The following is a 23383-nucleotide window of genomic DNA, read 5'->3' on the forward strand; positions in this document are numbered from 1 at the left end:
AATCTTCACTTTAAAAAAAATTGTCAAGAAGCTGCTTAGCAGAAACTCAGATTGCTCCAGGGTCAGCAGTTCTTGAAATCAAAGCAAGCTCTCAGGGTTGTACTTCCTGCTGGAAACTCCTTCCTGCTGGAACTGCATCCTGCTTATTGGCTTTGCCACTTCAAACTAGCCAATCACAAAATAACGTGAAGTTGCACTCTGACCATCCCAAGTGAGGCACAGGACCCCTTTTGTTTAGGAATAAAAACCCTGCAGGACACCCATTGGGTGTGACTACACACCCGTTTGCAGAGGCAAAACTTTTTGCCTTGCCAAAATACTTTGGATTACGTGCATTTTTTCCTGGGATCCCAGACACATTTTTAACGGTTAGCCCTGTATTTTCAATGTGCATTGGGGTCCAGCAAACGGCATAGCTAGCTTGGTGATGTTGACAATTTATAGTTTTAATTTCTAAGCTGGGGATTGCCTCCTTAATAGCTAGATATCCATATGAATGTTTGCTCTCTTGCTTATTATTTTAGGGTTACTATTGCTGTGATGTAACACCATGGCCAAACTAACTTGGGGGAGTGTCTTAGTTAGGGTTTTATTGCTGTGAAGCGACACCATGACCACAGCAACTCTTGTAAAGGAAAACGTTTAATTGGGGCTGCCTTACAGTTCAGAGGTTTAGTCTATTATCACGATCATGGTGGGAAGCATGGCGGCATGCAGGCAGACGTGGTGCTGGAGAGGTAGCAGAGATGCTCAGGCAGCAGGAAGAGACAATGAGCCAGTAGGCCTGGATTTAGCTTCTGAAACCTCAAAGCCCACCCCACAGTGACATACTTCCTCCGACAAGGCCACACCGATTCCAATTAGGCCACTCCTCCTAATAGTGTGAAGCCCTGGTAGGCAAACATTCAAACGAGTCTGTGGGCGCCATGCCTAAAAGATTTGTTTGACCTATGCGCTTCCACAGCGCTCTTCCTCACTGGAGGAAGTCAGACCAGGAACTCAAGGAGAGCAGAAACCTGGAGGCAGGAGCTGACAGAGATGCCAGGTGAAGGGTGCTGCTTACTTACAGATTTGCTCCTCATGGCTCACTCAGCTTGCTTACAGAAGCCATCAGCCCAGTGATGGCCCCACCCGTACTGGGCTAGACCATCCCCCATCAGTCAATAATTAAGAAAAATGCCATACAACTGGATCTTATGAAGGCATTTTCTCAATGTGGCTCTAAGACGACTCGAGCTTGTGTCAAGTTGACATAAAACTAGTCAGCCCAATGTCTTCCCTTTGATATACAAGTAGAAAAGGCTTCCTTCTAAGTCTGCTAGACTACAGGGTGCGCCACAAACTGGGGACAGGATCCATAGTGCCTGCCTTTGGCTTAAAAAGGGCAGGGCCTCAAACCTTCAGGCTCAATTACCGTCCCTAGCAATTCTCACACCAGTGCTGTTTGTAATAACCAAGCAGAACCACAGGAAGGATGTTAGAGAGGAGAAAAAAAAAACCTCAGAGGCCGTCAGTCAGCTTACAGAAGAGGCTTAAGATCCAGCCCCCATTCAGTTCTTTGTTCTTGCTCAGATCCAGCCCCCATTCAGTTCTTTGTTCTTGCTCAGAGCTTGCTCAACTCAATCCGAGAAGCCTAGCCTTAAGGACCTTGAAGTCTGCAAGCGTTAGTTATGACGAGAAGTAGCTATTCAGAAAAAGGCCCATTCCCCCTTTAAAAACTCCTCTGACCTCTTAAGCCTGCTGTCCTTGAACCAGGTGTTGAGGTTACAGCTGTGAGCAAACACTGGAGTTAATTACAAAAAGCACAATGGCTTAAACGTCGTGGGCTCACTTCCTGGACTGTGAAATGGGGTTAATAGTGGCCTTCCCAGCCAACGTGAGTATATAAAGACCTAAGAAGTGTCTGGATAACTTGAAGCGCTGTTTCAGGGCAGTGTCTGCAAGATGTAATGTAGGCATAGGCTTAAAGCATAACACAATCTAACTCAAGCAACCAACCAATCAAACAAAAGCCCTCTAAGTTTTTCCTGGAAATGTGTGGAGAAACCTTCCTCAACAGAAGTAGCTTAGACAGAAACAGCAAATGGGAACAATGAAAAGTTTTCATCTTTCCCCCTTAATTTCCAACCAAACGTGACTCTGAACGCAGCTTTCCTTCCTAGACCACTAACCTAGGTTAATTAACAGGCTAGAGACCCTAATAGAGAAAAAACATCGCTCCGTTTCACTGCCGGTTCTGTCTGGGGTCCATCCTGGGCTTCTTGGCCCAACCTAGGTCTTCCTCTTCCCACGCTTGACTCGCCCCAAGATCGAGGAGAAGGATAAACCAGCCCCCGCCCGAGGCTCCCGCGCTGCCGTTGCCCCGCCACCTTGCTGGGCAGGGCTTCGAAAGGAAGCCCGCCCAAACAGAGGAGGCGGAGCGGGACAGCAGAGGGCGGGACTTGGGGGCGTGGCCCCAGCTTCCCCGTGCGCCTGACAGAGCCTAAGGGTTCCGAAGAGGAAGGGAGAATGGCAGGGAGCGGCGCGGGGGCGGGGTCATGCATGTGGGGGCGGGGCCAGGCCACTTGGGATCCGGGCGCGGCGGGCAGAGGCGGGGCTTCCGCGTAGTGGGCGGGGCCTCAGCGGCTCCAGGCCGGCGAGTAGGGGCTCTAGGAGGCCGAGCTCCGCGGCTCAATCTGCGGGGCGTCTCTGGAGACTCACTATCTTCTGGACCTGGACGCGGCGGCCGGGGAGAGGAGGGTGCAGGGACGCGGCGATGGCTCCGTGGGGACTCCCGGGGTCCGCTGTGCTCTCTGCTGCGGTGTTCGTGGGAGGCGCCGTGAGTTCGCTGCTGGTGGCCCCGGGTGAGTGCGTGGTCCCGGCGGGGACGCCAGGTGCTGCTGAGTCGGGTCTGCACGCGGAAGGGAGCGAGGGGCAAGGCGGGTCCGGGCTGGTTGAGCCCGCAGCCCTGCCGCGCCTTGAGTTGCTCGCGTCCTGCTCGGCCACGGAATCCGGCTCTGAGCATCTGGGTGTCCCGGGGTGGCCCAGGCAGGGTGCGGCGCGCGGGGCGGCTCTGGTCCCTCCCCACCCTCCTGCCGGGCTCCGGCCTTCCTTCCCCCGCCTCTTCTGGATCGCGGGATCCCAACTCGGAACCTTTAGAGTGTCGCCTTCTAGGGGCGCCATCTCCCCAGCCGCGTGCCCTGGTTGCCCGGCTGAGGACCCCTTTCTACCGTCCCGATCCTCAAGGGCCTCGCCAGTTGAAGATCTTGATATTCGGGAGCGGGTGCTGCCCTGCCGCTGCTTTCCTCGCTCTCCTATTTTCTTTTTCATTATGTTAAAGCCTTGAAAGTTCGGGCTTTGCAGGTGGTTATGAATTCTTGTAGTAACTCAGTAATTTCGCGCTCCTTCCCATATATTCTGGATAAATTAGGTCGGGAAAGAGGACAGTCACTTGTATAATGTAGACTGCTTTTTCTTTGTATCAAATCCTGTCATCACAAAAGGAACACTCTGTGGTCAGGGTGGAAGCCACCAGCTGAGACGCTGAGTGCTATCCTCAACTAGGAGCCACCAGCGGGAGTTTCTAACTGAAATCTCCTAAGAGGTCTGTCTACCTTTTACTTAAGGAAGCACTACCACAACTCCTGTTTTTATAAGACACACACCAGGGATTCTCAAGCATTGTTTCCCCCCTCTTAATTGCCACCTCATTGCAGTAGTTAAAAAAAAAAAAAAAAGACTTAAGCCTTCCTGGCCATTTGGGGTTACCACAGGCTGATTCTTACGTCAGCAAGCTCTGCCAAGCTGCCTTCAGGGGTGGCTCCTCTTCAGGCCCAAATAATAAGCAGCTGGAAGGCTTCCAACAGCGTCTGCCGCTTTTATAAAGTACATGCGCTGCTCTTCTGTCCTGAACATTCCAGTCACTTGGAGCTTTGAAACTGGTGTATCAGTTGGCCTTCACTTTTTCATAGGAATCTGAGCATGTTAGGAAGGGACCAAGAGACAGATCATGTGTCTCTTGAGTATTGATTAGTAGGTTCACATTTCCTTCAGCCGTTCACCCAGGGGAAAAGGAAGCTGGTGACAGGTTTTATTGGATGGCAGATTTTCGTGCGTATCCTGTGTCTTTTGCTGGGACTTGTAAATGCAAAATAGGTTCAAATTAGATTGGAGGTTGCAGATAAGTGTCTGTCTGGAATCACTTGTTGCAGAGTTTGGAAAATGAAAAAGCTTAACCTAGGAATCAGATTGTTAAAATTTACTACAAGAGGCATGCAATCAGCCTTCATCAGGAGAAGCCCATTCCTGGAGTAGGTTTATGTTTTGCTGGGTTTCTGAACAACATCCAGGTATCAGGCCTGCAATGTGACTGAAGCAAGTCTTACCTAACTGTGCTACTAGTCACCTTTTTTTGCTGAAAGTAAATGCCTGAGAAGAATGAATGAAGTATCTGAGATGGCAAGGATGAGGGTTCAGATTTGCTAGCAGGCTTTGAGGCCTGTATCCAGAGATGAGCCCCGAACAGCTGGCATCTGATCTCTTTGGAATCAAAGCTGAGAAGTAGGAAGAAAGAGATGGGAACTCACAGCCAGCCTGCTGTGTGCTTGGTTGGGCACTTTGTGTGTATTTTAAAACTAAGATATATTTATTTTCAGTAGAGCACCTGAGGCCTGTAAGTACTGTATCAGTAAGCATTAAATATGCTTTGTGTGTGTGTGTGTGATAATACAGCCTGCTTGATTTTAAACTCATTTTCTTTCTATTGCGCCCCCAGCTTCGTAGAGAAAATGAGAGCATAAGTCACCCTCGGCAACATGACTTAGTCACTGTAAGATAGTTTTAAGATACCCAAACATTATGTCATGAGCATGTAGTTATGTGCAGCCGTGCAGTGGAGAAAGGACAGATAGCTTCACAGTGGGTGGTGACAGTCTCTCTCACTTCCTTTTTTTGTCAACTGCCTAAAAAGTGGCATTAGAAACACTCTACCAGCAGCAGAGATGCTTTTCCACGTCTTTCCTTATTTATGTACGTAAGTTCTCTGGTTCCTCAGCCTTTGGGCCTACTGATTTCTCAATTTTCCTATCAGACAGTGGGTGCAGCCCTTGAGTGGAGAGGTGCGTGAAACAGACCCACAGCCGGTGCTGTGAGAGGCACACGCTCCCTGGGCGCTGTGGGCCTCCATCCAGCCTCAGATTCCTCATTTAGATGCTGAAGATATGTTTGATTAAATTCTGGGTTCTCCTTTGGCTGGGTAGCTGCCCAGATGAAGAGCCACATGAGACACAGACATTAGGGGCAGTGTTTTTGAAAAAAAAAATAATAATAATAAACTGCTTGGAGCTGGGTTTTTCATGCTTACTCCAAATTTAAAGAGGCAATGAGAAATGTTACCAGTGACTGTCATTTCTTTTTCTTCTCTGTGTATTTCCTAGCCCTTCAGGAAAGAATGGGGTGGGCAAGCCGTGGGAGGAGTTGGATTTGACTCGGTCCAGGTGATTCAGACGGAAAACTTTTATTTTTACTTTTTAAAAGCATACTTTGGCTTTGATGTTGAAGTCTTATTATACATTGGGTCATTTTAATTATGTTATTTTAAAATGACACACATAGCAAATGATATTATTAAAAAAATCTGGTATAGGTTTAAAGGACAAAAATTGGGCATGGGGCACTGTGGCTTCTGGGCTTTGGGTGTAGCTTAGTGGTAGAGTGCCTGACATGGGTTCAGTGCCTAGCACTGCAAGAAGCCCCGCCCCCAAGAAAAAGAAACAAAAACAAAATAATCCAAATTGTTATTAGTTAAAGCTATTATTCTTAGTGTTGTTCAGTAATCTTTGTGTTTTTTTTTTTTTTTTTTTCTCTACCTGTTTGATGGCAGGTCGTGGGCTTTGTACTCAGGTCATTTAATCCTTATAATTCCATAAGAGTGATTTTGTTCCTGTATTTATGGTGGAGAAACAGAGTGTCCAAGAGCTGGCAAAGTCACTCGGTTTTATCCAGGCTTTGTGATTCTGTCATATCTGTTCAGTTCCAAAGTGCATTCTAAACCTCTCTCTGAAAGTTCTTTTCATTCTAAAATGTTTATGGAGAGTCACAGGAGTGTGACCCCCTCTGCAGAGTCCTAGGTAGTTTTGAAAAGTCCCTCCCACAGTTTGTGTGGGAGAAGGGAGAGAATTACCCTTGATCTCTGACCTACAGGCCTTGCCTCAGTTAGCATTCCATTCTTGTCTTCAGACATCTTGACCTCAGATAGCATCTTAATGCTGGCGGTTTAGCCGCAGTCCCCTTTACCTTTGTTCCCTGCAGTCTTCCTTGCTCACACACTGGGAAGGTGTCTTGCAGGGTTCAGTCATGTTGCTTCCCGTGTCTTGTGTTTTACCTCATTGTGCCTCCTTTCGGGAGGTTGTTGTTGGTAGTAATTGTTTTAAAATGTGATTTAAAACTGCGTTGTTTCAGCGAACACCTTTGTCCACTCACTCGGTCTAATAGTTGATTACTCACGTTGGAAAATAGGTTGTTGGAAAAGCAGCTTGCAGGTCAGTGGTGTTCCCATTGTTCGGCCGCTGAGAATTGACTGCCCCGTTGGTCTGCAGGTTGGCCTGGTTTGCACTTTTATAACAGCGGTCCGAAACACTCATCTCTCACTCTTGGTGCCTTTTCCTCTGAAAATAAAAAGTACTTGCAGATTTGTTAGGCAAGTGTTGGCACCTTATTTAATTTGTTTTAATCTTGTGTTTTTATAAGATGGGCTATTTTTCTAATATCTTTTGTCAGGTTGGGCTTTCCCCCCTTGTATGTGAGACATTTGCACATTGCTGTAATCTTTTCAGGAGATTTTTCCAATGTAGAATGCTGTGGAAATGGAGGACTTTTGTTATACTCTGGCGGTGGCAACACACAGCCTGCCCCAGCGTGAGGTGTCCAAGTGTGTGTTTGATCTCATATAGGTAGAATATCCGTATGCTTTGCTGCAGTAATCCAGCACGTTTGATTTCTGAGTGAGACACAGTGTGCACTGAATGCTCACTGCTACCTTTCTGGTCACGCTGCCTGGAGGTTTTCAGTTAAAGGACTCATGGTCCTGCCTTTGCTTTTCCTGCTTCATCTCTTCGTGTTTTCTCACATCTATTTGGAATCAAGTTTAAGTATCCTGTGCAAATATCTAAAACATCCCATGGAGAAATAGCAGGACTCTTCTGTGGCAGAAGAGAAGTCTCGGTGGTTAAGAGTGCTAGCTGTTCTCACAAGATGGCCTGGCTTTGATTCCCAGCACCCTCATAGCTCATAAACTGTAGGTCTAGGCATGTGATGTTTTGTCCTCCACGGGCACTAGGCACGAACATAGTGCATAGACATACGTACAAGTAAAATAAAATAAATACGTACACATAAAATCAAAAGAAAGTCCGTCTTACAGTCTTATGGAGATTTGAAAAAAGTGACAAATCGCCAGCAAAGATTTTTAAAAACAGCCTAATAGCCATGGCTAACCCGTGTGGTGCACAGTGCTTCAGGAGAAGAAAGGCTGCCTTAACATTCTGGAGTGGAATCTGATAAAGACAACTGGAGGCAGCTGGGGTTTTGTCTGTTCGGTAGCTTTCTGGGTGAGTGCTCGCTGTAATGGAACCTTGATGGGGAAGTCGAGAGGCTAGGCTGGCTTTCTTTGCTGTGTTTCTCTGCCAGTTAGTGACACAGCTCTCTTTGTAAGGGAAAGAAATTGAATCCACCAGGGGGATGTTTTGGACGGTGGTGGCTACCCCAGGCAATGTGAGTTCTTGGGGCCAGTCATCTTATCTTGGCCAGCCTGTATGAACTCAGGAGACCCAGTTTCCACTCCCACGTGCAATGCCCGAAGGCCTCCTTGTCTTTCCTCCTTTGGCACTGTCCTGGGATCCCAGAAAGAGATAATTCCCCAGCCTGGGTTCTCCTGTGTTTCCTGTGCCAGCCGCCGACCCCCCCCCCCCCCCCCCCAGGAGCCTCCAGTAAACTCCCTCCCTCACTTGGTTTGCAGACTCCTGGGTATAACAACATTCCAGCCACTAATAAAAAGTGCATGTTGTACAGAGAAAACAAATCTTTAAGCCATTTTTCTTAGCTGTATTATGGAGGAAGTGTGGCCAAGCTGCCTCGTGTGGTTATTATAACAGTTATGTGAGATAAAGTATGTGAGTGTTTGGTGAAGTGTTTGCTGTGCTCAAAGGGTTTGTCCTCTTAGCCTTTGTTCCTAGTTCCTAGTCAGACACTAATATTTCACATCGAAAGATGAAACAAAGTTCTTAGCCACTCCAAAGCTGGGCTTAAACCTTTGACTTCAACACTTAGAGTCTGAGGTGCGAAGGGATTACGGTTAGTTCAAGGTCATCCTGAGCTGCGTAGTGAGTTCCAAGCTAACCTGGGCTACAGTGTGAAATTTGGCTTAAGCAAAACAACAACTAAAACAAATCCAACCAACACTAAACACACCAGAAATGTCATTTGTGTTTCTTTGCCATTCCCAAGCATCCGTTGTCCTGTACCGCAGGGCTCTGGGTTCTGGTGCTGATGATGGAGGGGTAAGGGGGGGGCTTTGAGGTAGCAGGGTTGGGCAGCAATTCCACCCTAGGGAGGAGGACAGGAGACAGTGGTCTGGACGGTGTGGGTTCTCTTGGGAGGTAGCGGCAAAGCCATTGATAGTCACACTAATACAAGGAAGGAAAGAGGAGACAAAGCAACCATTCATTACCTTTGTAAAGATAGACCACGAGGATTTCTTTTGGAGAAACTTTGGGGGATTGATTTATCAATCCAGTCAGCCTCTGTATTTTCTTAGGACTTGCAGTAATGGCCATGTTAAATGCTTTGGCTATTGAGGGCCTAATTGGCTGTTGGGCTTCTCTTTACTCCCAGGGATGTTTGGATGAGATAGAATTCACGACAGGAAAGCAGAGTATGTAATGTTAGGGTCTGGAATGTCCCCGGTGATGTCCTCAGAGTTGATGTAGTGGAGAGGAAACTGAGCTGGCACCACCAAGATTTCAGAATGCTCCTTTGCTCCCTGGGGGACCCTCCTGTCCTGTTGGAGTATCCTTGCACTGAAGTGGACCCAGCAGTCGTCTCTGTTCCTGGCAGGCAGGTTTCCTTGGTCCACACCTGCTCCTGGGGCTCACTTTCAAAGGTCTGCTTCCCCATCTCCTTTACGTGGGATGAACCTGACCTCAGCAGAATGACTACCTACTAATTGGGGTGACTGTTGTTCTTAGTCAAATGCATTTAGAGATACTCGTCTTGTTATTAGCCCCTTTGCTGTGCATATGGGGAAACTGAGCCCAGACAGATTCTGTGTCCCGCAGGAGTCAGGGGCAGCTCATCCCTAGCAGCCGCTAGGGTGACATCATGTGTAGATCTTGTTCACTGCTGGCGGCCCAGGTCCCAAACCAAACCTGGACTAGAATAGGCATTTAAAATGTAAATGGAGAAAGAAGGCAAGAACTGGAATCCAGGCCATTTCTTTAAAGAAAGGAGCCTCATCTTCATTACCTCGTCCAACCCCAATTACCTCTCAAAGGCCCCACCTCGTTACACCACAAACAAACATGAATTTCGGAATTAAGTCTCAACACAGTCAAACCATAGCAATAGGTTCTTCTGACTGGTTTCATCTTTCACCAGATATTAACAAAGCACCTTACTGCACACAAGGCACAGAGGGCAAAGTGATGTGAAGGGCCTATGGAATCCTTGCCCATGGAGCTGTCAGAGAAGGTGAATGCTATTAGCACCTCAGTCAGGAAAGAGAGGCCCTGAGCCAGGGCGCCTAACCTGGGGCTGGGGGTGGGGAGTGTGGAGATTTGAGAATCCAGCCCAGTCTGGGCAAGCTTTCTGGAGCAAACAAGGCTTGAAGTTTCACTGCACAGCTGTAGGCAGTAGCTGGGTGAGAGGAGCCAGTGGTTGCCGAAGAGGGGTGTGTGTGATGGTTTGGATATGGCTTGAGTCTGTTCCCTAAGGGTTTATGTGTTCACATTTATTTCACACTGTGAGGCTTTCGGAGGGTGGAAACTTACTGCATGCCGTGTTTAGAGGCAGTTAGGTAAAGATACAGCCATCAGTGTGGCATCCTTGTGATTGAATCCTCAGTTTTATAGCTGCAGAGAGGCCAGAGGGGGTAGAGGGTAGACATGGAGAGTCTCAGTGTGTTTCTTAATTATACACACATGTGTACATGGCCCCTATGTCTCCGTGTGCATCCCTGAACCACCCTGAGACTGCCAGGGAAAAGACCGCCATCTGATGGGGTCTCCAGCCTCAAGAAATGTGGGCTAGGTCAACTTCTTTAAAAAGCGAGCCCAGTTGTGTTGCTGGCAGCTGGAATGGGCTAATACAGGAGGGAAGAAAGCAAGCTAGGCTGCAGCCGTGTTTCTCAGATGTGGCCAGCTCCACTCCAGAATAGCAGAGGCTATACAGTAGGCCTGGGGTGAAGAGGGAGAGTTTGCTTTTCTGTCATGTGTTCTGGTGACGTTGACTAAGTATCGGATGTGAGCAGGGGAACATGGGGGAGGAGAGATTCTCCCACCCGTTGTCTTGGGCTTCCAGGAACGCTTTCCTGTGGCTTCTCTCACTGTCTTGTGATGCCCTGTATGCAGGTCAGGTGTGCGCTGTGCTGTCCCTTTCATGCTGTTGGCCCCTGTTGTATGCAGTTGTTCCCACTGTATGCTTCTCTTAACTAGAACTCTTTGTAATGGCCAAGTGTGTGAGATGTGTTAAACATTAGATTGCTTGCTCAGATTTAACTTTTGCAATCACTGTGAGGAGTAGGTCACCAGAGGCTGTACCGTTCGTACTGTGTGTACTACGGTTCTGTGCCTGAAGTGTGCAGCCTGCACTAGAGGACCGTTCGCGAGCTGGGTGAGGCGAGAGCCTGGAGATTTAAACACACAAGACACAGAGACAGAGACACGGGCCATCCTTGAAACAAGAATGCTCCTTTATTGTGTACCAGAGCCGCTTATATATGGATCCTTAACTGATAGCCACGCCCCAGCCATCAGGAACTCCTGAGGGTCTCAGTGCTCAGAGCAGCTGCAAACACAGGAAAACAAAGTTTGCTCAGAGCAGCTGCAAGCATAACAAGTTGTTTACAGGAAATTCAGGGTCTGGGTCCACAGCCCCCAACAATAGTTTGTTTTGTAGCACGAACCGGGAGTAATCAGGACGAGAAGATTTCTTCATCACAGAAGGGGGAAACCGAAGAGGGCGAATGTCCCCTGGTCTCCCGATGTTCCTTCTTTGATGTGAAATGACACATGCTCTCTGCTGTCAACAGTTGGAGGGAAGCTTTATATTGTATTTGTCTTTTTTATTCTTGCTCCATCTACTGAAAGAGGAGACCAAGGCATCTTACCAAGTGAGTGTAGATTTCTGTCGTTAGTCAAAAATAGATAATTAACCTAGGAAGTCTTCAGATATTGCCTGCCCTCCCTCCCTCCCTCCCTCCCTCCCTGGACAGTGTCTCACTGTGTAGTTCATGCTGACCGTGAACTCACTCTGTAGTCTAAGTGGGCTTTAAATGTACGGTCCTGAGGTGGGAAAGATGGCTCACGCGTTAAGAGTATTTGCTGCTTTTGCAGAGGACCCAGGTTTGGTTCCCAGCACCCACATTGTGACTCACAACTGTCTCTAACTCCAGGTTCAGGGAATCTCCTGGCTTCCACGGGATTGGACATGCAAATGATGCATATCCATGCAGGCAGGCCACACACCCCTGTGTGTAAAATGAACAAATAAATTGTGTATTTGTGGTCCTCCTGCTTCAGGCTCATGAGTGCTGGAGTTACAGGCGTGTGCCACCGTGTGAAGGTGGCAATGCCATCAACACATGATTAGATTTAGAAATGTTTTCCTGTCTGGGTGTCATAGTGTTCACCTTTAATCTCAACACTCGGGAGACTAAGGCAGGTCATTCTGGGCTAGCCTGCTCTACATAGTGAGCTCTAGGCCAGCCAAGACTACAAAGCGAGACACCTGTTCTTCCTCTATAAGTTAGGTTTTCTTAAGTTTTGGCATGATAGAGATAAGAGGGAAGAAATATTGCATTTAATTCACCAAAGGACACCAGTTAGACAGCCTTTCCTGGCCGGCTGGTTGTTAGTGTGAGTGGTAGACGAAGAACCTGTGTGTCACATGCTACACAGGGCCGAGGAGGAAGAGCTGCTTTCAGTGCTGGTGACTTGCCAAAACACCTCCTCTTTGCATACACACAGGCATAATGTGGCTTTCTGAGATTCCTCCGGGGAGTGGAAGCTTGAGGCACTCCCTGGACTTTCTGTCTCTCTATGTTAGGTTGGGGGAGGCACCTGTTTCCCCTATTCTCATGGCCCTCCGGAGCTGGAAGTTCCCGACACGGTCATGCTGTAGTAGCCACATTATAGGAAGCAGCAGTTGTGACTTCCTGGCGGCAGCAAGGTGGCAGGTGGCTAGCCACAGACATGCCTTGGTTTTCTTTTGCACATATGTAGTCTCTGCTAGCATGGCCTGAATGTTTCTTATTGCTTCCCCGGATATTTCTGACTTCTTGCCTCTGCTAAAAGCAAAATACAAAACAGCCACCAGGCCAGAAGCCAAGGCCTTGAGCCATGCTTAAGTTTGGGTGGTTGGGCTTTTCGGGGATAACATATTTCACACCTGTATTTGCCAAGTAGGAGTCTGGTGATAGCTGCTGCAGCTGGCGCTTGTGTATAACTTGGTACTCACAGCCCACAGTTAATTGAAACATGGGGCTTTCTTTATTGGAGATAATGCAGGGTACCTGTTGTATATGTGGAAGCAGTGAACAGCCATTTTAGTTTCTGTCCTGTGAAACTTGGAGAAGTGTCGATAAGCCATGAATGGGAGTCCTTGTGAAGTAATGGAAAAAGGAGTTTGGTGTAATCAGGATCACAGACTTCAGTATTGTCTGGGATTACAAGAGTAGACTTCCTGTTTGAAGTGAAGGACAGAAAGGACTCCATAGCCCAGAATTGAGCATTTAAGTGGCCCACAAAGGGGACTGTAGTAGACTGTACCTAGCAACCCCATGGAACAGCCTGGGCAGAGGCACAGGAGCTAGGAGCAGAAGTTATTGCAGCTCGTGTAGAACAGAGCTTCTCCACTGGGGAGGTTAAGGTGAGGCCCCTGAGCGCTGTGCAAGCAGTGGACGTCCCGTCAGGCTGGGGAGTGGAGAATGGAGGACCAGAGGAGCGCAGGGCATTGGCGTATGATGGAAGAGCCCCGAACATTGATATGAATGGAACTGAGTTTGTAGCAGGTCCATACTGTCAGCAAGGTGGCTGGGCTCCTTTTCCTGTATCTTTGTCGGGTGGAGGTAGGAAGGAGAGCTCAAGGGAGCCCAAGTGCAAAATAATGCTTGTTTTGTTTTTATACATCTTAGAGTCATCTGCAGGATTGAGGAAATAATGCCCTCCTTTGTAAGTGACACAAATGCAAGCTCTAGAATGCAGTAGTAATGTGTGGATAGGAAGAATCTTTCAGCTTAAGGAATGAAGGGAACGAGAATCATGAAGTCAGTGTAGTGGGTGGAGTCCTGCTCATGGGACAGCCAAGAAGCAGTCGTGGTACCCTCTTGTTTCCAGTCAGAAACCATACGAATCAGCTCGCATGCAGGATCATTAGCTGTTGAACATTTATTTTTGGAAGCCCATTGGACTTTTGTATTTCCCAGCCCCGCTGTTCTCCAGGTGCACGTTGTTGGCCTCTCCTTCCTGGTTGGAGTGCTGTCTCCTTTAGGGCAGTGTCTATACATAAAACACAAGGCAGCACGAGGTGCTTAAAGCCCTAGCTTGGCCAGGGGCACCATCTCCCACTTCCTGCAGGCCTGTGTCTCAGCTCTTCGGTGCCTTGTGATGTCTCTGGACGGACTGGGAGAAGGGCAGCCTCAGAGTGGGCTAACATCGTTTGGTGTCTGTGTGCTGTGTCAAACAGTGCTTACACAGACGGTGGATCCCATCACTGGTATGGAGGGGAGAGGACTTGAGGAGGGAGGGGCAACTGTTTTGTTGCACAGAGTGATGGGAGACAGCATGGTTTTCTCCATGCTGAGGCAGTGCTGTACCTGGAAATATTGTTGAGTAGAACTCTTGTCGTTGGTCAGTGTAATTGGCCTGCACCTCCCGTCTCTGGTGCAAATTTCTTTTAGAACTTCCTGAATTTCCTAACCTATAAAAGGGAGTGTAGCTGTGTGAGCCTCTCTTGGCCATAAAGAGCTCCCTGAGCACACTTGAGATTTCGGTAATGAAGTGACTGTGGATGGGGCCTACATAGCATCAGCGTGGAGCTGGTGCAGAGAGGAACCAGTCATTTGGGGGAGAGGCCAGAACTTTCTGTCCTTTCCTTGATCTCTGGGGTTCAGTGAATATCAGCTAGTGATTGAGTCCGTCACTCTTCCTAAAAGCTCTGTACCAGGGCAGTGAGGGAGCTTCTAGGTGTACTGCCCGCCTATACTATGTGACAGTATGGTACTACTCTTGTATTGTACTTGTACTATAGCACTATTCGCAAGCCAGGCAAGGGCCTGGAGATTGAAAGAGACACGGGTCATCCTTGAAGCCAGAATGCCCCCTTGTGTTCAGGGTCTGCTTATACAGGGATAGCCTCGCCCCAGCCAAACCTACCAGAAATCACTCCCCTGCCATCAGGAACTCCTGAGGGTCTCTTGCTCAGAGCATCTGCAGGCTGTCTCAGAGCAGAGGAAAACAAGTTGTTTATAAGAAATTCAGGATCTGGGGGTTCACTGCTCGCAATACTAGGGATGAAATCAGGGCTGTGCTGGCAGGTGGTACCCCTGGAGAGGGTGTGGACGCTGGCCTCCCTTTGCCCTCTGCGGCCCTTCCAATTGGATATGGGGTCTTAGATCTTCTTCATAGTAAGTCTATGGTCACTGAAGACTGCTTTCTGAGTTCTCTGAGTCGCTCCAGTGAGTTATTGAAACTGAGGGAACATATGGAAACCTCCAAATTTGTAACCAGACAGAAGTGCAGTTGGCCAAGAGACTTCTTGGAGGCTGGCCTCTGAAGTGGGGACCATCCAGCAGGGATAGCTCTTAACCAGTGGGTGGGCACTAACTCCAGGCTGTTAGAGTCAGAATTTAACTGAACCCTAGGACACCCGGTGGATGTTAGAAAACAGAATTAGTTGAATCTCACCGGGAAGCCATATGTCTGTCTCGCTACTAAAACATGCCTGGAATCATCTCTGAAATCACACTTGTATTCTACTTAGGGGAAGACGCAAAGGAATTTGCAAAATAACAGGAAAGCAAAAGTTACCAGGTCATTGCCGTCCTGTTTGTACGCTGGCATCATGCTTTATCGTACACAAAAGTGCAAGGCACACGTTCGGTTTCTTTGACCGTTGATTCCTGTGGCGTGTATGGGAGGTCTCATAGCACTGTCTCTGCTCCCAGCCTGTGGAGATCTGGGATGTCATTGTGGAGGGGCAGTCCTCTTAGTAAGGGTTCTGTTCTGTAGTCTGGGGTACCTCTGCAGAATGAATACTACTGCTAGGTTGGGCCATGTGAAAAAGCTAGGAGCCAACTATTTCCCCTACAGTTCCAGCAGTTTTGTGTTGAAATAAAGACTCCCTGCTGATTTCATTTTCTGTAGTGAAAAAAATCCACGTCTTCTGATTATCACTCACATTTTTAGAAAATGTAAGGAAATAGAGAAAAAATGTTAATGTTCTACAAATCAAAAGTAAATATTGACTAAATTGAGAAAGTATTGTCTAACACTTTACTTTTTATGCATAAATTACTCTATTTTTCTATTAAAATTTTTTGTTATATGTATGTGTTTATGTGCATGCATTTGGGAGTTCACATGTCATAGCATAGATGTGGCGATCGAGGACAGCTTCCCCGAGCCCGTTCTCCACTTGTCTACTTATGGCTCTGTCTTAACTCTGTCTGTCGTATTTACGCGCAGCAGGAAGAGCTGTGGATAATCTCATTCTGTGGAATTGTACTGGACGCCAGAAGCACCTCAGAGGCAGCAAAGCACCGGGGTCCAGTGCCTACTGCCTCACCTCTGCTTCTTGCTAAATTTCACCTCTCTGTGGCATAGTGTTTATGTCTGTAAAATGGAACTTAAAATAACATCTGCCTCACTGGATTGTTGTCAAGGTTGGATGTCTTAATAAATCTATAACGTGCTTGGTATAGTAATAGCACAAATACATATATATATGTGATTAGAGTTTTTTTTTCTATGTATACATTTTTATATTTATTTTTTTAATTGGCTTTGTAGCTCAGGCAGTCTTTAAACTCATAATCCTCCTGCCTCAGCGTCTGTGTTCTGATATTCAAGTCCTGTGCCAGGTTTTCAGAGCTCCCATTTGGGCATCATGCTAATAATGCCTTTCATACTTCTTTTCCCCATCTGGGGTTTTCCTGATTGCCTATTTCATCTTCCCAGCATTCTTTCACCTAGTTGACCTTCTTCCCTTCCTCACCCCCCCTTCTTTTGGCTTTCTTTCTCCAGAAGTGGTTGAGGGGATTTCACATCAGGTGACTTCAATGGGCTCAGACCTTTGAAGTTTCCTGGCTGCCCCTCTTCACTTCCCAGTTCCCAGGTACCCACGAGCCTGGTGTGTGGGAACTGCCTGACTGAACCTGTGACTAATCACAATGCCCTCTGTTTAGGACTTCTGTAGTGTTCTGTTTAATCATTTTCCCCTTCCTGTTCCTGGAAGGAAGAGAAGCTTGGCTGTGTGTGACTGATGTGAGAGAGCATGGGAGCCTGCTGTGGCTCTGCCCTGCGTGGGAGCCTGCTGTGGCTCTGCCCTGCGTGGGAGCCTGCTGTGGCTCTGCCCTGCGTGGGAGCCTGCCTGCTGTAACTCTGCCTTGCGTGGGAGCCTGCCTGCTGTAACTCTGCCTTGCGTGGGAGCCTGTGTAACTCTGCCTGCGTGGGAGCCTGTGTAACTCTGCCTGCGTGGGAGCCTGTGTAACTCTGCCCTGCGTGGGAGCCTGCTGTGGCTCTGCCCTGCGTGGGAGCCTGCTGTGGCTCTGCCCTGCGTGGGAGCCTGCCTGCTGTAACTCTGCCCTGCTTGGGAGTCTGCCTGCTGTGGCTCTGCCCTGCGTGGGAGTCTGCCTGCTGTGGTTCTGCCTTGCGTGGGAGTCTGCCTGCTGTGTGTGGTTCTGCCTTGTGTGGGAGCCTGCCTGCTGTGGCTCTGCTCTGTGTGGGAGTCTGCCTGCTGTGGCTCTGCCTTGCGTGGGAGTCTGCCTGCTGTGGTTCTGCCTTGTGTGGGATCCTGCTGTGGCTCTGCCCTGTGTGGGAGCCTGCCTTCTGTGGCTCTGCCCTGCGTGGGAGCCTGCTGTTGCTGTGGCTCAGTGCACCGTGCTCCTGAGTGGCCACCATGGCTCATGGCCCTGTACTGCTTATTGTGAATCTCCTTAGCCTGCCATGTTGCATAGCAGCGCCCATGGCTGCTGTTCCCTCACATCAAGGACTCAGTGTTTTCTGTACCACGTGGAACAATGCCCCCTCTAGTTAGGCTCCTGGCTTCATTCGTTCTCTGTCTGGCTTTGTATGTCTGTAACTGCTGCTAATAGCCACCAACAATGAGCACACGCTGGGATAAAGCCAGATTAATTTTAGAGAATCATCAGCAACCTTTCAACTTTAGTCCACATTTTATGGCTGAGGAAACCGAGGCACAGAGATGTTTATCAGCTTGCCCTGGAGTCTTGTAGCAATTTGAAGATAATGCAAACGAAGAATTGATTTCTGCTTTGCCTCCTTGCCCTGCTGAGGAGCAGCTTTGGCTCAGAATCTCTGTCTTGCCTCCTGTGATCCTGGGTTCAAGTCTCTACCCAACCTTACCCTAGAGGAGCCATTGACTCCAATGCTTTATTCTTTATGTTTTCCTTTCTAGATGGGTTTAATAATAGCAGCTATTGGCTGGCCATCTATTGGCTAGTAAGTGGTAGAGTTCTAGCAAGCCCCTAGGTACTTTGCCTGCTACAAAAGAACAAAACACACACACACACACACACACACACACACGCACACACACACACTCACCAGGCAGATAAATAAAAGACCCCACACTAAATAATAACTTTGGCCCAGGAAGATAAAGTGCTCGCTATGTGAGCATGAGGACCCAAGTTTGGATCCCTAGCACCCACCTGTATAGTCAGCCATGCACTGCATAATTGTAGTTTTATTTTGTGTGGATGGTGTGTGTGTGTATGTGTGTGTGTGTGCGTGCGTGTGTGTGTCACGGAGAAGATGGAGACAGGAGAATCTGCAGGGTGTGCTGGCTAGTCATTCTAGCCAGTCAGTGAGCTTCCTTTCAGTGAGAGATGCTGTCTGAGAACACAGGGAGAGCGCAATTGGAGGAGACATGTGATACTGATCTCTGGCTCCCACAGACACACGCATGCTCGTGCACATGTGCAACACATGCATTCAATACTAACATCTGTCTCAGAGCTGTGGGCATTAAAGAAAATTAACGTAAGTAAAAACCCTGAAGTTGGCACTGAAGTTGGGTTGCTTTTAGCAGTTGGTAGCAAAGTATCTGAGCATCCCAGAGACTCGGAGCATGGCATCTGCAGCTCCTAGAACATCCTGGGGTCGAGAATGTTCCTGTCACACTGATGGGGGAGCTGGGCCAGCACCTTTGGGAAGCCTTACTACCCTGCGTGGTTAGTTCCTGCTCTATTCCGTGCTTGCTGGAAAGATTTGGCTGACCTCTCAACCCTGGCAGGGATGTTGCACACAGAAGCCAGGTCTCTGGCTCCCCAAGGACTGGTCCTCTGGGTCAGCTCCCCTCTTTCAGTCTCAGGGGAGTCACTGATTTGTTCAGGAATCCCTAATGCTACCCTCCTGAGGAAATGGGCCATCTGGACCTGTCTTCTGCTTCCTGTTTGATTGCTTTCTTCTGGCTTGTACTACGTGGCCTTCCTTCTGTAGTTTAATTTCTAGCCTAGTCTTGCCTGACTTCTTGAAAGGAACATGAGCTATTGGTTAGGATGGTAGCCTTCTGAAATGTGGGCACTGGCCATTGGTGAGGTTACATAAGCTTGGATTTAGTGTCCCTGTAGGGACCTGGCGAGATGCAGAGAGCCGGAGTCCTGTGACCATCAAGTTGAGCGCCAGCTCCCGAAGCTGGCTTAGAAGTGTGCTGCTATTTGTAGCCTTCTTTTGCATCCTTGCAGACTGGAACTCTCTGTTGGTGTTGATGAGACCAGAGCATCCTTTGTTCTGCTGTCTTTCAGGAAAGGCTGCTGGACCAGTGTGCGTGGCTTCAGGTTTAGCCATTGTTCAGCTTTGAACACAGCCTGCTTATCTATGTCTTTGGGAACCACTGGCATTTGGCAACTGGAGCCTAATTATACCAGACCCGACTAAGATCGAAACAGAAGTACCTGTCAAGTTAGAGCGGTGCCGATGTGCACCATTGGTGATCTGGGAGCCCTTCTCAAGGAACGGCTCTGCTGTCACAGACTGCATGCGGCTGGGGTTCAGGGTGTCCTCACTGTATCCCAGAAGCTGTGACTGGCACCTGCCCTCCACCTGGCACTCGGAAGTGTGAGGCTTAAGATGAAGGGTTCTTTTGGTTTCTGTGCCCCATTTGTGCTTGGTACCTTTGTCTCTGTGGGCTGTGCTGGTGCACTGAGTGGGTGAGGAAGGGGACAAACTGTCTGACCTTTGCAGTTTTTACTGCACTTGTCTTTCTGTCGTTACCACTGTGATGCAGGGAAGGCTATGATTTACTTACCAAATGAGGAGATGGGTAATCACTGGCTAGCTCCTTTCCGCTGTGGAGTCTAGGTCCAGTTTTGAATGTGGAAGTGCACTGGACAGCACCATGGGAATTGGGTGGGATCATTCATATCTTACACAGTGTGTTTCTAGCTATTGTGTGTGACCGCTTTACGGCTGTCTTTTCCACCCTTCCCGCTTGTCTTCCCTCCTAAAAGAGTTTTAAATGTCATGCCATTACCATGAGCCTACAAGTCATGTCTGTAGCAACCACTGCATACAGTCCAAGTGCTGTAGTTTTGTGACTAATATGAACACACATGTGGGGACGGGATGTGTGTCAGTAGATGAGACAAGCTCCTCTGTGCTCTTTGCCTTTGTAAAGGTGTGAAGAAGTGCATGAGATTTGTGCTTCTGAGTGACCTTCGGCTTTTCATAGTTAATGTTGGAGGTTTTGATGATGCTGAGTTGTTGAGGGTGTTTTCTTTTTTGGAATGCTGTCAGTACAGTACCGTATCCTCATAGCTAACTTGTCATTAAGAGGATTTTTTACATTGAAGGAAGATGCATGTGTGTGTGGATAATACATATTGAGGTCATTTGGAGAGAGGCACCTCTCCGCCACCTGGAGAGGCATGTGCTGGTTTAGGCCACAAGCCGTCTTTGGGTTTTGTTTTTTTAAGGTTTATTTTTATTTTATGTGTATAGTAGTGTTTTGCCAGCGTACTGTGTGTGTTCGGTGCCCACGGAGGGCAGAAGGGGGAACTGGATCTCCTGGAACTGGAGTTTCAGATGGTTGTCAGCTGCTGTGACGTTGTTGGGAACCAAACCGGGGTCTTCTGAAAGGACAGCAAGTGTTCTTAGCCACGGAGCCACCTCTACACGCAAACCGTGTAGTGTTTGAAAGGCGTGTGTGAGAAGTAAACTCAGAGACTAGCTCTGCTGTACCTGTATGTAATTCACAACTTGAAGTGCTCAGGTGGTTTACAGTAAAAGTCTCTCTCCACCTCCACTCCGGCCTCCCAGGCCTGTCCTAGAAGACAGTGCTGCCAAGAGCTAAAGACGCACAGACATCCTCCTCTGCACAGCATTGACAACAGCTAAAGACGCACAGACATCCTCCTCTGTACAGCATTGAAAACAGCTAAAGGGAGATGGGCAGGCAAGCAGACATGGGGACAGGAAGAAAGAAAGGTGCCATCCTCAGCCTTCTCTGCCTTAGAGGCATGGTAATGGCTTCCTGGCCCCTGTGCCAGAGCGGAAGTGTGGTAACTTGACCATGCCCCATTTCAGATGAGGCCTGGTGTGATCTGCTTCTGTTGTGTCCTGAATGCTAGCCATTGTTTGAGGTAGGCTTGAAGATTCCCGAGGAGTCCAGAACTTAAGCAAGTGACCTCTCCAGATCTCCCGGGATCCTGGAGTTAATCCCTTCCCAAGGAGTAGCTAGGGGTAGGGTCAACCGCTATTGTCTGTTCCTTTAAGGGACTTGTTTGGTCAGGGAGTTCTGTGGCACTAAGATATGACCCCCAGTGTTAGAGAATGCTGGGGACTTTCTTAGACTCTAAAATCACACCCTAACCTTAGTTTAAATTGAAACCAGGGATAGCAAATATTTAGATTACTTTTTCTTTTTTTTTAAAATTGACGTCACCTCAGTTTTGGTCCTTTGATCTGGGAGTGATCTGTGGTTCGAAGTGATTCTGCTTTGTTCCTAGCCTCCCTCCCATAGAGAGTGTTTGTTCCTCCTTTGCCCATCAGGTTCAGATTTTCTACGTAGGTCTACTATTAGCTGTGTTTCCTTTCTGGGTCCTCGGTACTTCCCTTCCCAACCAGTGGTGCTGTGCTTCCAGGGGTGCAGTGGTTCAGACCCTGAAGCACTGGTTCCCGTGTGGTTCACTGCTTCCACCTGATTCCATAGCGGTCTTTGCTGCCAAGGCAGACGGATGCTTGCGAGTTACATCACCTCTCAGAGGTCTGGACACAGTAAGGGCAGGTGAGGGGCTGTATGCGGTGGGGTGGAGGATTCTACAGGTAGGTAGGTGCCACACTGTGCAGAGGGTGGGGCTCCAGCAGCCGCGCTTCTGCGTAGGAGCCGATCTACAGTTTAAACGCATTGATATCCATCCAGCCTCACGTTCTTCAGTGCTCACACGGGTTCACTTGTTCTCGCCGTCCATTTTACAAAACGTAATGAATTTGGGTGAAGGCTGCCTCTCAGTGCTGGCCCTGAGACCACAACACAGTTGTACAGGCTCTGTGGCTCTAGCTGTCTCCATAGACACACAGAAATTTTGGGGGAAGGTTTTATTTTGTAGAATTTGCATTGTTATAGTATAAGTAATTGATTTTGACTGTACTTGAAGTGTAATTTCACCAAAGCAGGTGGAGTCACAGTTTCTCCTGCTATAGGTAGCCACCCCACGAGGAGTTCCGCGCTGAACGTGGGTCATGAAAACCACAGCCGCGGTAAAGCGCGGCTCTCCAGGTAGTACTGACGAATGCCACCTGGAACCCCGGGGTTATGGATTGCTGGACTTCCACTGTGCACACGAGCGTTCTGCTTGGCAGAAGCTCAGTTATGGGAGGGACATCAGCCATTCTTCAGCATGTTAATATTAAATTAGTATATCATTGGATTGCAGCATTAGAATTCTTTGTTTTAAAAAATGCTGTGTGAGTTGCTGACTTGAGTTTCAGAAAAAAAAAATCAAGTGAATTTTGCCTTGAGATTGGGACAGAATTTCCCACAACGTCTGAAATGACTTAATATACTTCAGTCATTTGATACTATGTATTCATGCAAATCAGAATTATCAGCAATGATGATTACAAAAACCAAAGTATGTAATAAACTCTGAAAAGTGTTGAAGTTGGTCTTTGTCATGTCAGATATTAAGACAAGATAGAATTCTTCATGTACAAATAAACAAGAGCAGTCATGTCATTAGTATGCATGTCATTAGTATGCTCCCCTCTCACTAAATGGAAGGATGGTGTGTCAGAAGAATTGTTTTAAGATAAGTTTCCTTATGATTTACTATATTATAAAGTAAGTGGCCCATGCCCCCATTTTATAGATCTACATTCCTAGGGTTGCAGGTAGAAAGGGGTTGCAGGTGGGAAAAATTTAAGAGATTATGTTTGGCCTGGTAAGTGTTGGGCTTAGCTGATAAATTCTGGAACTACGGAGGCTTGTGAGTGACAGAATGGATTGTTACATTCGTGGTTCTGACTCAGGGTTTCAGGACTTGGGGTGTTGTGTTTTGTATTTTCAAGACAGGGTCCCGAGTAGCCTGACACTTGCTTTGTGGAGCAGGCCGATCTCCAACTTCTAGTGATGCTTCAGCTTCCCGCGTGCTGGGATTAAAAGTGGTGCACTGCCCAAACCAGGCTGCTTGCCAGTGTTTTGTTTTAAACTATGATATCTTAAGCAAGTATCCTCCCTTATCTGAACCTCTATTTCTTTTGTGAAGTAGCACTGTTGAGTCTGGGCATTGTGCAATGATGGGGGACAGACCAGCAAAGTCTATTAACCAGAAGCAAGCTTTATTCCAGAAAAAGAAAAAACAAAACAAAGAACCATGGGGCACATAAAGCATATCAGCTATCTATAGCTGTGAGCACAGTCAGAGATCAGTCCTCTGTAGCTGTGGTGTGGG

General features: G+C 48.0%; 1 protein-coding gene across 1 annotated transcript in view; it reads left to right on the forward strand.

The window, feature by feature from the left end:
• Positions 1-2618: 2618 nt before the first annotated feature.
• The window catches only part of Rell1 (RELT like 1), a 64299-nt gene continuing 43534 nt past the window's right edge, over positions 2619-23383 (forward strand). The window contains exon 1 of the mRNA XM_038336696.1: positions 2619-2843. Coding sequence (XP_038192624.1) covers positions 2756-2843 — 88 coding nt within the window. The 5' untranslated portion in view covers positions 2619-2755. The remainder of the gene's footprint in view (positions 2844-23383) is intronic.

The sequence above is a fragment of the Arvicola amphibius genome, chromosome 1, assembly GCF_903992535.2.
Source record: "Arvicola amphibius chromosome 1, mArvAmp1.2, whole genome shotgun sequence".
Taxonomy (NCBI): domain Eukaryota; kingdom Metazoa; phylum Chordata; class Mammalia; order Rodentia; family Cricetidae; genus Arvicola; species Arvicola amphibius.